Below are 17434 nucleotides of genomic sequence, written 5' to 3'. Positions count from 1 at the left end.
GACCAAGGTAGTTGATCAGAATACTTAATATTTCATATTTTTCTTCAGCTTTTCTTCACTCATGCAACTTTTAAACACTAAAGTAGAACATAATGAAGCCGAAAAGTGGTGCATTAAAAACTCTGTTCTTCTCAAGTTTCTAAATGTAACTGTGTATTGTTAAGAAAGCAATCTTGCTCTAGATTCATACTATTAACTTCCTTTATGCCCAAGTGTTGAAGTAACTCACATTGTCCCTAATGTTGATATCAGCTCCTTTTGACAGCAGCAGCTTTACAATATCTATATGCTTATATTCTGTGGCCCAAATCATGGACGTCCAACCACCATCATCCTGTTCAGAGAATAAAGACGGAGTAAGTAAACTGGCAAATCAAGTAGGAACATAGGAACAGGAGTAGGCCATTCAGCTGCCCAATGAGACCACGGCTGATCTGTATTCTAACTCCATCAAGCTGCCTTGGCTCCATTATCTTTTAATACCCTTGGCTAACAGAAAAATCATCACATGGAACACCCACCACACTTTCACCATTGGTCCATTCTCCAGGTGCACTGCTTTCCCAAGCCAATTAGAACAGACTGTTACCCAATTTGATTAATCTCGACTGTTAGTGAGACAGCACCCCCCCCCCCAACTCCAATCTTTTTATAACTAATGAAAGTGTTCAAAGAAACTGTGGAAAAAAACAATGTGGTTCACTGCCGCTCTGATTTTTCTGCTGGGTTGCTTACAGCAGAGTCCTGAAGATTAATCTTAATTCCCTGGAGATTCCAGGACAATCCTGTAGGGATGGCAACGCTAACCGCCACGGAGTTAGCCAGAACAGCAATTTTTCTCCACATTTCCTGGGGGAAGGAAGGGAAGAGTATGCTAGGATTCCAAGTATTGATCTCGATCAAGAGACCCCAGCTGGAAGTACGCATTTCTGAATATCAAGTGAACACAGGGTTGCACTTGGCCTCGATGGCTCCTCTGCTCAAATATCCAATCAACACTGAGTATCAATGCACAGACATTAAAAAATAGTTACCAGTGTGAGGTACTGGGGAACTGTCAGCTAGGAGTTCCACGAGGACCAAAGTTGCCATTTCAGAAGTGGAAAAGGGAGAAAATCACAGGGAACAATTGGTGGGAGAATTAAAGTTTAAAAATCCAAGGCATAGCTAATGTTTATTTTTTAACTAAGTACAAACGCTTAACTGTCACTGTGGCTAAGTGTGGTACTTCAGAAATATATTGTAGATGTATTTTGTCAAATAAGCGCATTAAGTTATGGCACCCACGAGGCCCAAATACTATTCTAGTTTTACTTGTGACACAAATATAAAAGATGACCGTTCAACTACAGGATTAGCCTCTTTCTAAATAAAGTTATTCTGAAGTTTGAAGTGAGAATTATTTTAAGTAGTACAAAGTAGTGTTTTTTTTTTTATAAATAAGTTTCTCTATATCCCTTCCCTTCATGTAGTTTCCTGTAGCTTGGATGGTAAAGCATGGACACTATATTGTAAAGTTCAACCATATTGTAAAGTTCTGAAACTTTTTATATAGGAATGGTACGCTAAGGCATTCTTCTGCACTGGTTGTTTAAATATTGTACTTTAAAAAACTTTAAAATGTCTACGGTATTACTGAATTTAAAAAAAGGTCTGAATTTTTGTACAAAAGTTATTATAAAGTTTTGCATGTTGTATGTTAATGGAATTATTAATGTAGATTTGTAGTTCTAACCAATCTCCATGTCCACTACATACGTAATTGTATATGTAATTTAGTTGGATTTTTCAGTGTTTATCTGCTTTCTAAGATTAAAGAATTTCAGTATATACCCCTAAAGGGGTAAGAGCTCTACGTACCAAATAAAACATCCATGGTTGACAAGAGGTGAGATATAACACAAAACTAAAGGAAAGAGCATACAAAAGTGCAAAGGATTGTGTAGATCCAGGAGTCTGGGATAGATATGAAGAACAGTAGAGGAAGACAAAAAAGACAGAGCTGCAAAACGTTAAGACGAAAAGAACCTTGCAAGGAATATCAAGATTAATAAAGTTTTTACAATTATATTAGGAAAAAAGGGTAATGTAGACCCGTTCAAAACAGATGCGGGTAATATTGCAAATGAATACAAGGAAATGGCAGACTTGTTGAATAATTACTTTGTCAGTCTTCATAGTAGAGGAAGAGAATAAAATACCTGACATGCCAGGGAAACTAAAGAATTAAGAGCGAGAACTCAATAAAGTTAATATAACCAAGATAAAAGTCTTAGAAAAAAATGATGGCACTAAAGACAGACAAATCCCCAGGTCAATAATTTTCACTCAAGGGTTTTAAAGGAAGTAGGTGAGGAAATTGCAGATGATTTAGCCATAATCTTCCAAAGAACACTTGATTCGGGAATTGTTACTTTTAGATTGGAAAATTGCAAATGGCAATTATTTAAGGTGGAAGACAAACCAAGAAATTATAGACCTCCTAGCCTAACATCTGCTGTGGGGAGGTTATTGGAATCTGTAATTTAAGGACAGAATGACAGAGCCAAATATCCACGTTTGGTGAAGACACAAAGATTGGTGGCATAGCAAGTAGTGTAATCAGGAGTATAAAATCTAATGGGGCATTAATAGATTGAGTGCGTAAACTGTGGCAGATTAATTTCAGCGCAGGTAAGTGTGAGGTTATCCAATTTGGACGAAAAAATTATAAATCTGAGTATTTTTTAAATAGTGAAAGACTAGGAACAGTGAAGGTCCAAAGAGATCAAGGTATTCATGTACGCAGATCACTAAAACGCAGTAGTCATCAACCAGATTTGGCAACCCGAGTGGAGGTCAGGGATCAAAACTGTGACATCGAGTCTTTGGGACACACAACCTAAGGCACCTACACAAATAGCAAACTCACCTGACAGCTCACATCTATTAATCCTGTGGATAGAAGATGTACAACCACATCATAATGTCCCTTCTTAGCAGCCAGATGAAGGCAAGTTGAACCTTCAACATCCTAAAGAAAAACAGAACGCAACTGTGATGTTAAAAGTAAAATGCTGCATAAAAATATGGAGACATGCAAATACAGTCACACTAGCTTCCAAGTCCAAATTTTTGCCCTAATAAAGTGCACAATAGCAGCTAATTCCAGTATCAATCAGTTTACTTTCTCCCTGAATGACAGAGATCCATACAAACATACGGACCGGACCTATTGGGATGTGGGCGGCGCCAGGAAAGCCAGCATTTATTGCCCATCCCTAATTGCCCTCGAGGAGAGGACAACTGAGTAGTTTGCTAGACCATTTCAGAGGGCAGTTAAAAGTCAACCACATTGCTGTGGGTCTGGAGTCACATACAGGCCAGACAGGATAAGGACAGCAGGTTTCCTTCCCTAAAGGACCAGATGGGTTTTTAACGACAATCTGGTAGTTACAGGGGCACCATTACCTGATTGTTTTTAAATTCCAGATTTATTTCATTAACTGAATTTAAATTTTCCAGCTGCCGTGGTGGGATTTGAACTCGTATCTCTGGTTCATACCGAAATGGCCTCCTTCTGTGCTGTAAACTTCTATGATTCTATGAAACTTGACTGGCAACACATTTAGTTATTAATAATACTTCAACCTCCGGAGAATATTCAAGTTTCATAATTCTTTTCCATAAAAGAAAATTATGGAGAGAGAAATTATCACTATCTGCAGGCTCTGTAAATCCAGCAAGGCAGAGACATTTTTTTTTTGACAAATCACTGTGGAAGAAATGTTGCTGGAAAGTTAAAGGATAACTATAAATGCAGCCATTTTTCGACGTCTAAGCCGCTGGATCCCTAGCACAATTTTAATGTACGCAGTTTCTAACAGTGAATCATTTACCCTCGTTTCACATTTTTCTTGATTTGTGATAAGCACCAGTATCAATCAAGAAGTTATCCTTCCAATGCAATTGATGCTTTTAAATTGATCTCAATATTGAAAATATAAAATGTCTAATATCAAAAAATGAAGTGGTGCAGTAGATATGTGGTCCTGGTTTGAATCTAATCCAGACTGATGGGATCAAAGTCTCCTCTGTAAGGAGATTCTTAAGAGTCATAAGTGAATTGATTTTAGATTGTCTAAACTAGTTTCCAGTGGTCTCGAGCCCACAGTACAAAACTGTCCTTTATTTTTTAATCTGAGGCCACAGATAGCTAAAAGTTAGTGAAATTGGGGCTCCTCTTTCTGAAATTAAGGCTCAGGACAGTCAACTTTGTTTGCACATCTCCCATACTACATCTGACGTCTGACTATTGGACGCTGGTTGCCTTAAATGAGGTGGTGTTCCATTTTCCACACCAGCATCACTCACCTCCACAAATGCTACGTTTATCAAGGAGTGCTAGGTCTAATGTATTTTTCACGTATGGAATGTAACTGGGGATTTCAACCCTTCATCTGTTCCCTTTTGGGCTCCAAATTTCCAGTGGCTATGGCAACAGTTTACATTATTTTCAGTGCTCCAAAATAGCTTGTGTGGTTCTGATGAAGGATCTCAGACCTGAAATGTTAACGCTATTTCACTCCACAGATGCTGCTCGACCTGCTGAAATTCCCAGCATTTTCTGTTTTTACTTCGGATTCCAGCACTCGCAGTGCTTTGCTTTTGTAAGCTTGTGTGCTTATTACTTTTAATATATCAAACTTACATATGTCAATTTCTAGCTTTGATTTTTTTTAAAGAAATGATCCCTGGAATAATTTTCTTCTATCTTATTCTCTCCCATTGAGAAAAGGACAACATAAATCACACTCAGTGAAATTTAACAGACTTCCACAAACTTTGCCAAATATCAATCTTCCCATTTGCACCCAAGATACCAAATGGTGATTGTATCACATGGCCTGTTGGAACAGCATGCTGGTAAAACAAAGTTTTGTCCAATAGAGTCGTAGGACACATTTTTTTTTGTTGCCATGGTAGTTACAAAAAAGCTTCAGGGAGTTCACTTATCAGCTATTACCTTACCTATCTGATCGAGTGTGGTCAGTGCTTAGATGCTGGGGATGTTGGCCTGATCGAGAACACTGACGTTGGTGCGTCTAACCTCCCAGTGGATTTGCAAGATCTTGCGGAGGTAGCGCTGGTGGTACTTGTCCAGCGCTTTGAGGTGTCTACTGTATATGGTCCAACATCGAAGCACTGACCACACTCGACCAGCTCCATTGGGCGGGCCACGTCATCCGCATGCCAGACTCGAGACTCCCAAAGCAAGCGCTCAACTCGGAACTCCTACACGGCAAACGAGCCCTAGGTGGGCAGAGGAAACGTTTCAAGGACACCCTCAAAGCCTCCCTGATAAAGTGCAACATTCCCATTGGCATCTGGGAATCCCTGGCCCAAGGCTGCCCCAAGTGGAGGAAGAGCATCCGGGAGGGCGCTGAGCACCTCGAGTCTCGTCGCCGAGCATTTGCAGAAAGCAAGCGCAGACAGCGGAAGGAGCGTGCGGCAAACCAGACTCCCCACCCACCCTTTCCTTCAACCACTGTCTGTCCCACCTGTGACAGAGACTGTAATTCCTGTATTGGAATGTAGTCACCTGAGAACTCACTTTTAGAGTGGAAGCAAGTTTATTTCGACCTATCTACTATCCTTTTACAATTTTGCGAAAAGCCATTCAGACCCCAAAGAGATACAATGTTTTTCATTACCCAAGTGATTGATACCCTGGAGTGCTCACAAGGCAGCAAGCTCAAGTCACAATAGTAAAGCTCAGACTTTGACATCATCCCATTTGTGTCTTGTGTGCTGTGGTGCATGGGAATCAAATAATTGCATTTCTAATATTCTTCTTTCTCTCACAGCCGTGGATATCCACAAAGTAACCGCACTACTCATTGACGTGTGATGACATCCAGACTAAAGGGTGACTGTGACAGAATCACTGCGAGTTTATTTAATGATAATTCATAGCTCAGTGATAAATTGCAGTCAATCCAAAGAAACAGAACCAATGGTCGATGCCAAGGAATCAACAAGAGTGGACATACAAAGAAGACGGAACATGTCAACAGATTCTGTTATTGGGATTCTAGGACAGAGAGCTCAGCAGGCTGTCCTAAATTTACAGATTTGGAGACATTGTCTAAATCAGCGATGGTTACCAGTACCTGCACTGAGAAGCAGAATGCTTTGTAGCAGTCTGTGTCGATTTCAACTACAGATGCAGAAGAAAGTTCTCTATTGACATGCTTCAATCTCAGCCTCAGAAGGGTACTCCTTATACTACATCATAAATATTTATATTTTCCCTCAATAGCCATTCTTGGGCCTTTCTGAATGAGGTGCCAAATTCCGGATAGTATGTTTTGCACATTATATTCACAAAATATGGAAGTGAAACTCTCCAAATTCATTTCACTTGGGACTCTTGCAACTACCAGAGTCTTTCATCCCATCAGTTTACAGTTAATTCTAACCTACATCACAGGGGTGAAAAGGCAGATCTGTAATTTAGTGCAACACTCGGGTCCACTGTTTCATTTTTTTTAACGCAAAAGAAAATCTATGAACACAAACTAATGATGCAAGCTTTTCACTTGCATCTTTCACTCTAACCTTGTGATCTCCCTGTGCACCTGCCTTCAAGAGGTATTTTACTGTTTCAAGTTGGTTGTTCTCTGCTGCTTCCATCAGTGGGGTCCTCTGATCATCATCACAGGTATCTAGATTAGCACCAGCCTGCAAAAGAGGCCAACTGTCTTTATGATACACATTATGAATAAAATTCTACTCAGTTATCTGTTGGTATGACCAGATGACAGTAACGGTTTGCTTTTAATCAGAATAACAACTGTGTTCATCTCTTGCTCCTCTCAACTTTTTGTAAGCATGTATTTTTAATTAAATAGGTAAAAGAAAAAAAACAGAACAAGTTTCACCACACAGACTGCAGCGGCTCAAGAAGACGACCCATCACCACCTTCTCAAGGGCAACGAGGGATGGGCAATAAATGCCATCTTTGCAGGCAAAGCGCACATCCCGAAATTAAAAATTGGTGAATTACATTATAGGCTTGTCTGTAATGCTGAATTCATGGAGATGATTTTTGAAAGTCTGACGACTCCTCCCCCTTTCTTTTACTGTCGAATTATATAAGTGGAGTGCACACAGGATATAATAAAACATTTTTTTTTTAAAAAGGTGTAAAAGTCAATAAAATAAAAGCATTTTAACCTGTACGAGCATATGGCAAATTTCCACGTGGCCTATCTCAGCAGCTGCATGGAGAGGGGTCCGCTTATTCTGGTGCTCAGCTCTAAAATTAGGATCAATCCCATCAACTAGAGAAAAGATGATTAGAAAATATTAAGTACTTAGGCAAATGTCTGGGTTTCTACAGTTTCAGTTTGAATCCAGTTACAGGCCAATAGATCATGTGAATAAATACATCAAGTAAACATGCTGGATATTAAGAACATTTGCAGAAAGGACCATTCAACCCATAACCCTACTCCTCACACTTAACACTTACAATCTGCCTCTGTAATGAGTCTTTGAATATTTGGCTATGATAAAGGTGCAAAATAAATGCAAGCAGTTGTTCCCTTATGAATTCTCACTTATTCAACCTCATGAGAAAATTTCTACAAAATTTGTCTCTGACCCTCAAAGATCAAACCACGACGACACCAGGCCAGCTGGTTTTTATTGATGACATTTCCAAGGTCCAGAAGCACAGAAAATATTACATCTCTCAGGACTTTTGAAGCTACACTTCTCCGAGAAATCTTCAATCCCATTCATGATCAAATAAGGATCCATTATCAAATAATGATCCAGCTCTTTTTCTGAAGGAGTTTACCACAATTCTCCCATTCCCTAGTTTTGCTTCATTTTTCAATGTGTTGGCTGGTGCTGTTCTAAGTCCAAGTGAAATAGTCTGCTTCATCTACGAACCGTGCAATTCACCATTTCAAACACCACGATCCCTTTCCTTCTCAATTTTTTCTCCTAGTAAGCTAAGTTCAGTTTTGCTCTTCATAACTTGAGTTCCCCCAAGTTCTAAAATAATCCTTATTGCTCTTTGAAATACAATATTCCAAATAGGGACTCACAAATGACCTCTATATGGCCAAGATAACCTGCTCCCATTTGTAATCACATTCCCTTGAAATGCATCCCAACACGTGGAGCATAAAGATGGGCAGGAAACACCATGACTACTTAATATTTGCAATTTTAAGTAATTTCTTCATAAAAAATCGTAAGCAACAATTTAACTAATTGGTAAAAGTATCAAATATGAAAAAGCAAAATGTAAGCTTTTAAGATTATTCATCAATTTGGGCCGAAGTTAGTTTTTCTGAGCTATATTTGATGCATTTAAGGGGAGGCTGGACAAGCATATGAGGGAGAAGGGAAGAGGCAGCTGGATAGAACTGCAGCTTGTCGTTTATTCTTCCTTCCTAATACCCCTCCGCTGGGTCTCCATGTGTACAAGACCCTTCTCTTTAATGTTATAGGTGTTTTGCTTTTATATCCCACATTTAGGGCCCAAATTTGCCCAGGAGTTGCTCCGTTTTTTTTGGAGCAACTTGATTTTTCTGGAATATCTTAAAAATCCCCATTCTGCACATTTAATTTGCGCAGTGTAAGTGAGTTAGTTTTTTGTTTCGTTTTTTTTTCCCAAAAGGGGGCGTTACCAGCAACCTGCGCCCGTTTTGCCCATTTAAGCCAGTTTGGACAGCTAATAGTTGCTCCAAACTAACTTTGGCCAGCATATGTGGCCACAGAGAAAACCCTTGCGGAGAGTTAAGAAAGAATGTGAATAGGATCAAACAGCTATACAGGACTGACAAACTTCGCAAAGTTAATTTACTATACAACAAAAGCACTCATGGAAGCTTAAACTTCAAAAATAGTAGAGACAAAACATATTTACATAATTTTTTCAAAATATCCAAATAAAAAAATAGAAGTACCTTCTGCTCGTAGGAAAGTATTTTCATCAACAGGGTTAAGGAAAGTTTTGAGTAAGCTCATTAAAACTACTGGCTACACAGTTATCACATCTTCTCCCTCTCCCCTTCCCCCAATCAAAACTCTCCTCCTCCCCGCCCCGATCAAGAGTCTCCCTGTACCAACCTGTTTCTTGCTGCGGCCTGTGCGGCAGACCACTCGGCCCGGGATAGGGGCGGGGCGCATTGGGTCCCACGCTGCAGGCACGCATCATCACAATCATGGGAGGAGCTACTGCGCATGCGCGAACGCTCTACTGCGCGTGTGGACAGCTGCCAGCACTCTTTTAGGCGCAGGGCCCTAGCTTCCCCCCCCCCCCCCAACGGACTCGCCAAGCCCCGGGAGAATCGGCAGAGGGGCCAGAATCCCGGGACATCTTTTTGGTGCCATTTGGATTGTAGGAAGTCTGCGCATCTCATGTGAGTGCGCCGAAAAAACGGGAGGGCCAAATTTGGGCCCATAGACTCATATGAAAACTTACCCAGCATTAGAAGTACTTTCTGCATCTCCCCCTGCTTTGCAGAGAGATATAACTGCTTTGGATGAAAACGCAACTTCTTGGGTCTGTTTGAACAAAACAAATTAAATCTTAAGAAACACTGCACAATAAGCTATTATTTCATTAAAAAGTACAAATATAGGCAGCATGACATCGCACCGTGTGAAATCCAATGTGCACCACCATACAGTAATGGGAAATAGGTTTTGGGCCACAATTCCCAGAATCTAGCTCCCATCGAGTAAAGTCCAGGAGTTTCACCAAACAAAGGAACGGAACGACTGTTGAGAGTCATTTCTGCTCTCATCCAACTCCAAGCAGAATGTCCTTTTGAGAGCAGCTTTTGCAGAGGCCTAGTATCCTGTGCACTCAGTTTTGCACAACTCTGAAGACCAAGGAATAGGGCGAAGAGACTTGTGCTTAAATTTAGAAATAAAGCAAGAATATGATCATAACAGGAACAAATTGGCGAAGAGCAGAAGGGAGGACTGCTCTGCAATTCTGCAGCCATATCATTTTTTTGCCATCAGTAAACGGATTTTCTAAAAATTTGCCAGTTTAACACTATTTTATACCGTGGCTACACTTATGACATGTGTTACTTCCAAAAATGGCTTGAGGTGCAGGAGAAATTTAGGGGCCCTGTCTGTAAGTAGTACTTTAAATAGAAAGTACTTTCGTTTATTGGGTGTTATTTTAAACAATTTGTTTGAGTCCCATGAGGAAAATTCAAAATGTATACTTCTCGATGACACCAAAACAAAAGTATTTTGGTTCAGTTTAAAGGCACAAATTCTGCTCAGCCACATCAACAATGGGTTTATTCAACAAGAGAAACACTACCCTCAATTTCACACTGGGCTAATCCAAGGAAATTTCGACTTAGATAGAAGTGCTTCCTTGATAAAATATTGATAGTCTGTTGATTCATTCATAGATTGTTGTTTACCTATTGCTCCATGAACTGACTTTCACTGCTGTACAGTCCCACAAGCAAGGGCTGGCAGGCTATTCCCCCAAAGGATGCCATAGCCAACAATGATCCCATTCTCACCGTGTCCCCGTGCAGACTGCCCAACAGGAGGCTATAATGGCAAAGAGCCAGAACCCAGGCTGATTTTTTCCCCCCCCTTCCCTAGACCAGTGGAACGGAAGCCAATCGACGTGCCAACTGTAATGAGCTGGCTCAATTCAGCAAACTCCGCAGACTCGGAATCAAATCTAGGACCTTATCGGTATGTTTAGTGCGACATGGAGTGTCTCTCTTATCCATCAAGCTATCAAAGGAGGTTTTCAAATATGTTGAGTCATTAACACAACAAAAGAATTTCATATTTTACAAAATACAATAAGCTAGTTTGATAAATATAGGATTATTTTTACATTTCTAGAACCATTTTTTTTACAAACAGACACGTGGAAGGCAGTGCAGGTGACGCAACATGTTGAAGTACAAGTTGTGCAATTAAAGGAACTGCACTCATGATCCTCAAGTTGCAGATTCCAACAGTGCCATCGGGAGAACGGGACATGCCGACTCCCTACATGGATAGGGGAAGGAGGAAAACAACTACCTTATGTCACTCCTGTGTACCCTTAAGCATGCAGTTACAGAGCAATGATGGCGCAGCCCTGCCTGAGCAACCTCAAAGTAATGGAGTCCACAGAAGGTGATGAGAAAATAAATACATTCACTTTGGAATTTTTGGAGTTGTTAGCTATTTTTTTTCAAATCAGTATTTTTACTATTCCATGTTTTCTATAGCAAATGGCTTTTAATCTTTGTTGCATCATAAACCCTTACTTGTTGAATGCTTACCTCTCTGTATCAAGCGCAATAAGAATGCTTTCCATAGTCTCTTTCCCAGGCCCAGTTGGCAGACCTGTAGCTGATATGATTGCTCCTGATTTCAATGTAGTGGAAGGACTGGAGGCATCTGAACTGTCAGCTACTTTGGAGATAGCACACTCAGCCTTGTTTTCCCCACACATTTTCATCCGGGCACTGCTGTAAAAAATAATTTGAAAATTACATTAACTGACTAAAGTTAACTTATGTACTGAATTTCTAATTCCAACAGACTACAAGTTATTGAAAGTACATAACACGATTTAAAATGCCAGCTTAAACATGTAAAAATGAATTACATTTATGAACATACTGCCGGTTTACAAACAGAATATTGTAGAGAATCTTGATTGTTTACCAAAACAAAGCGTTCTGGGGGAAAAGTTTGGGTTGTTTGCGCCTTCCGTCGGGCGTAAAAAGTGTGTGTCCGGACGCAGTGCCACTGCTAACTCCCACAAAATTCCGCTGGAGTTCAGCGACAGCGCTAACCGGTAGCGCCCCGGGCCACTGACATTATCAATGTGCGCAGCGACCCGTTTTCGCCGTGGAGCAAAAATTCAGCAGTGCCCCGTGAAGCTGCCACTGTAGCCGCTTGCAGGACGAAAATTAAACGGGAGGCGAGACGGTGAAAAATAAAAAAAATGGCCGACTTCACTGCTGATCGCGGATTCCATGCCGCGATCATGCAACCCGGCACTCCGCTTGTGCCCCGGGCTGCCGCCATGGGGCCACGTTCCATGGTGGTCTAGCGATGGCCCCTACTCCCTCCTGCAATGTCGGCAGTTGGCCCTCCCCTTTAATGGAAGGGGAGGGCCCCATCTTCCCGCCAGTGCTACGCGAAGATTCGTGTTCCTTTGCGCCCTGGTCCCGCCCCCGAGAGGAAGTGGAACGCCCAATTTTGCTTGCGGGGTGGGACTTCTGCATCTGCCGCAGGAAGTCATGCCTCGCAGCTATTACTGCCCCCATACGGGGTAGAACCGAATTTTCAGCCGTCTGGCTTCAGACCCATCCAAAGATTGTGAACCACTCATCATCTTCCCTCATTCTACTATTTCCAGAAAGTGATGACCTAATTACAGCAAAATTAATAGGTGAAATGGAACACCGCTCTCAACCAAACCTTAAATTAAGGTAGCAATCCAAGTAAACCTGACAGCAATTTTTAATCTATCAAAATGAAACTGATAGACAAGACAAGAAATTAATGAATTCAAAACTACTAAATACAGTATCTAAGACATAGAAGTCAAAATAAGTTGGATAATTCGCATTTATATAATGTCTCAATGCAGAAAAACATTGCAAAACACATTTTTGCAAAATAATTTTAAAAAACCATCTAAAAATGGAAGTAAATTGCTAAAATTAAGTTATATCACAATATTTATGTTCAGCAGACTGTAAAACTTGAGCGAGAGGCACAAATATGCCAGGAATTGTGCCAAAACAAAATTTCTGGTGCAGACAGACCTCCTCAGTCAGTGCCATACAGCCAAGATTCCAGCTTAAAGATATAATGAAAATATCAAATTTCAATAATTATTTATATAGGTATAGTTAAAGTAACAAGTGTATAAATTTAGGAACTGTAATTTATATCATGCATTTCCAGTGCACCCAACTGATCATTAATACATAAGTGATCAGTTGGGTGCACTGGAAATTCAACACTTCAACCACATAATAAAATAGTAGACAAACAAAGGTACACCTGCAGCACAAGACACTAGGGTTGCTTTGTACTGTTTATTCCTATATAATTCTAATTAAGTATTCTATGGTCCAAGGTATGTATGTGTGTGTATATATTTGATGGATTCTATGTCTATCTAGTGGAATTATATACCAAGTCATTCTTACAAATAATGTAAACAGAAAACAGGTTTATTTGAATCGGTCAGTACTTCAAATTATTTTAAGCACTTTTAATTACTCACCATTCTCTAATTTGTGCAAGTTACTTGCAAAACAGTGAAGTATCGAAGGATACAGGGGAAAAGAATATCTGGATTATTGATTAATTTTTTAATCAAAAAGGACTCTGATCACAGTGATCCAAGGGGCATTAATTTTATTTGACTTTCTGGCTGAAACCTTGGAAATGCATTGCAAGCCCTTCCTAAAAAAAGTCGATTATACATCTCAAGGCTTGGTGCAACAGGTATGTATAGCTGAGCCCTAGCAGTGTGAAGCCAAGTAAATAAGGGCAACAAAAAAAAATTGCACCGTGAATTTTATCAAGACTTTAAAACAAAAAATGTTTCTAGTCCCAGTATCAGTTAAACTGGAATGAGATATTTTTTTAAACAAAATTTAACAGTCCTCGCTATGTGATTCTCACTATCATCCAAACACACAAGATACAAATACACAGATTCTCACTTGCAATTCTTTTCAGTAAGAACATCATCATCGAACCACAGATGACCCACCTTGCTGTAGTGGTGTCTGCTTTTCCATTCACAGCAACAATCTTCTCCTGTGTTGGAAGAGGTACCATAGAGGTAGTGTCTGCTTTTGCTATGGTAACTTCTTTTGCTTGAACAGTATCCTCACCACAGTGCGGGCAGAAAGACAACCCATTCATATGAGATGCACAATTCTTGTGAAAGCGGTGAGAGATGGAACTATCAGGCTGGCATTCCATGAATGTCCCCTGGAAAAACCATGTAAATTTAGTACATGCCTTTCATAACTGACAAGCACTTGAGCGCATCATTTTTTTAAAAAATACTATTGTCATACCCCATGCTTTAAAATGAGTGAAAGGGCTGACAGCAGCATGGTTCTAAACCACTCGATAAACAAACAGAATGGTAAATGACAAACTGACTATTCCAAATTTTCATAATTTCCCACGTACATGAGGCAAAACTCTGCTTGGTGCCTCTCCAACTTGTTTTGGTTGAATTAGAAAGTTTACTACACAGGAATTCTTAGTACTGAACCCAAGTCAGCCCACTCCCATTACCTGCTGTATTACTGAATCATCCTGGTGCTAATAAACTTCAAAATTGCTTTATTTGTTAAATTGGAGACTGGAGTGGGGTGAACAAGTTAACAATATGGGTTCAGAGCAGTAATAAAGGATTCACTTCACAACTATACACACAAGGTTGCATTCTAAGTGTGGTTGAGAATGCAACCATACTCGTGTCATGTCTGTTGTCAGCTAAATTAATACGCTGAGCATTTCATGAAATAAAGAATGAGCAAAATGGATCAAAATTGTTCCAACTTGGGCTAATTCTTGCACTGATGTACTTGCCTCTGATCACTTTTGGGGCAACCAAGAAGCAGCTCTCCTTCCCCTCTCAAAGATTGTGCTCGTCTACACAAGAAATTCAATTCCCAACATATATAGAGGACTATGGGCTCAATTTTCCCCAATGCCGTTTTTTGGCGTATTTGAAGTGTTAGGCCCGTTTTTTTCGGGCCCAACTACGCCAAAAAAAACATTAAAGTTTCCCCGTTCTAAATTTTGAAATTGGCGCTGAGCAGCCTGTCCTTTAGCTTTGGGGGAGAGAGCCTAATGTCTGCGCCGAAAAAAAGGATGTGCTCTATTCTATGCATGCGCGAAAAAAAAGAGACATTTTCTACGTGACTGGTATGGGCACGCATGCCCAGTACACCTCCTGTGTATGAGAACTTTAATTCTGAATGGAAAAAAAAAAATCGGAGCTGCACTTTGCAACATGGCTCAAGGACCAATAATTTCTCAGTGATGAAGTGGAGGCCCTGATTACTGTAATTGAGGCAAGATGGCACGAGCTGGACACCAGCAGAGATCAAATAAAAGTTTCACCAAAAGAAATGAAACGCTGAAACCAACTTTTACAAGATTACTGTGCAATGGTGACCACCCTGAGGTCCGGAGGCCAGTGCAAAAAGTAGCAGCAGGACCTTCGTCAAGCAGTTAGTGGAATTGCAATTGTAAATGTGACCATCTGTATGTCCCACCCAGCAGAAAGACACCCTCTCCAAAAAGTTATACTTTTATCTTTGCAAAGGAAGGTGGCTCACAGCAAGACAGAGAACTTGAGCAGGAGGCGGCCCAGGAAATCTGCACCCACTGACACACTTGGAAGACAGGATCGCTGTTTTGATGGGTCCTGCCCGGAGAAAAGCAACACCACTGCACAAACTGGGCCCACACTCGAGGGAGAGGGCAAGTCCTGCAAATTCCAGAGTCTGGCCTTGCTAAACGTTAAATACTGCAAGGGCTAGCCATGCTTCGATTCATGGGGATGTCTCCGTCTGCTACGCTTCGGTTGATGCAATGTGCTATCATTCATCGTGGTCCTTCAAATGAGCCTGCTGCCAGTGCTGTGAGAGCCTACTCATGCCACCCTGCCCCCTCCTTTGCTAACCATTTGGCTGTTTGGTTACATTTTGCAGAACTTGAGGCCAACCCTGACGAGGCTGAAGCCGATGCAGAAGATTATTCAGGCACGGACGAGCCCTGAAGGAGAACATCTTCCAATCCGACCTTCCAGACCAAGAGCATGGGGGTGAGGGGGAGGATGAAGCTGCGGGTGCCAGTGGGAAGCAGCGAGCCTCAACCAGGGCCCCACCGCCCGAGGCTGCGGGTCCCAGTGGGGTGCAGTGAGCCACACCCACGGTGAGGGGGGGGGAAGGAGAGCTCGACAGCGCTCTCCTGAGGTGCAGGATCGAACAGATGTGGTTCAGATGATGGCAATGAGTGGGGAGAGCATTGACCTTACGCGATCACTCCTGGACACCATTGGTGGGGTGGTTGATGAGGTATCGAGACTGTTGGGAGAAGTAACAACACTGTCGCGAGAAATGGAAACACCGTCCAGGCACATTAGGGATGGAATGTCACAAGTAGCTGATACACTGTCGGTACACGAGGGAGGGAATGATGCAGGTAGTTGAGACGCTGGCGGAGCACATGAGGGAGACAATGTCGGAGTTAGTTGCTACAAAAGGGAACACGCCCAGACCCCCCGGGCATTGACAGAATCAACTGCCACTCCCACTCCAATCCCCAGACCAACCTCGGAAGAGGCCCAAGCTGGGCCTTCCACATTACTGCCTGCCCCCAAGTGCGCATTACCAGAGTTGCTGGAAAGAATACGATTGGTACCAACCCGAGAAATGCTGCGCCATCGCGCAGTGGCGGAGTCAACAAGGCCAAGCGCAGCGGGCGGTCTGAGAATAAGGTGGAGGAGAGATGGGTGCAGCCTTTGTTTGCTGCTGCTGCTGTTGTTGTTATTATTGTGGTTACTGTGGTAACTGTTCTCAATTTAATCGTTTTTGGTAAGTAATTTCAATTTACACATTTAAAAGTTTGTAAGTGATCGTAACTGAATCGTTTAAAGTTTGGTACAAGAATATTTTTTATTAAAGTTAAGTACAAACAAGTGTTAAAATTTTCAATAAAATATATTTTAAATTATAACTGAATCATTTACATTATTTGTTCCATTAACACATTACAGAACAGGTCCAAACAGTAAACATGGTCCATTTGGAATAGTTGCCGCTGAGCCTTCACAGACAGCAAAGCGTTCATGGATGAGCTGCTGGCGCAAGGCTCGAAGGGCACGACAGCCTGCTCTCCTCCGCCGTCATGCTCCGGGTTCAGGTAGTTGCATGGCTTCCTCATCCGCCTCCTCCTCCTCGTCATCTACATCTTCCTCATCATCAGCCACTTTCTCCTCAGGTGAGTCTTCTAATACCAGCTGCTGCTGCCTCATGATGGCTAAGTTATGCAGCATGCAGCACACAACAGTGAACTGACCGACAATCTCTGGGAAGTATTGCAAGTAGCCTCCAGAATGGTCCAGGGCATCGGAAATGCTGCTTCAAGATGCCATTGGTCCTCTCTATTATGCTGCACGTCGCAATGTGCGACATGTTGTATTTCTGCTCAGCTTCTGTCCGAGTTATGCATAGGGGCATAATGAGCCAGGTGGCAAGGCCTTACTCTTTGTCCCCCAGCAGCCAGCTCTGCCCTTCTGGCTGCCGCTGAAACATGGCAGATACAACGCTCCCGCGTAGGATGAACACATCATGGGTGCTCCCAGGGTATCTCGCATCAACTGACATGACGCGA

General features: G+C 41.6%; 1 protein-coding gene across 8 annotated transcripts in view; it reads right to left on the bottom strand.

The window, feature by feature from the left end:
* LOC139232504 (histone-lysine N-methyltransferase EHMT1-like) overlaps positions 1-17434 on the bottom strand; it is a 159542-nt gene that overhangs the window by 38656 nt on the left and 103452 nt on the right. For 7 of the 8 annotated variants that reach the window (XM_070862817.1, XM_070862819.1, XM_070862813.1 and 4 more), the window contains 7 exons: positions 13785-14008; positions 11323-11511; positions 9486-9568; positions 7220-7326; positions 6601-6723; positions 2912-3013; positions 230-334 (listed from right to left, as the gene is read on the bottom strand). In XM_070862817.1, coding sequence (XP_070718918.1) covers positions 230-334; positions 2912-3013; positions 6601-6723; positions 7220-7326; positions 9486-9568; positions 11323-11511; positions 13785-14008 — 933 coding nt within the window. The remainder of the gene's footprint in view (positions 1-229; positions 335-2911; positions 3014-6600; positions 6724-7219; positions 7327-9485; positions 9569-11322; positions 11512-13784; positions 14009-17434) is intronic. The other variant, XM_070862814.1, reaches the window with a different exon arrangement.

This window comes from Pristiophorus japonicus, chromosome 20 (genome assembly GCF_044704955.1).
Source record: "Pristiophorus japonicus isolate sPriJap1 chromosome 20, sPriJap1.hap1, whole genome shotgun sequence".
Lineage (NCBI taxonomy): Eukaryota > Metazoa > Chordata > Chondrichthyes > Pristiophoridae > Pristiophorus > Pristiophorus japonicus.
This window is presented reverse-complemented; position numbering and strand designations above follow the sequence as displayed.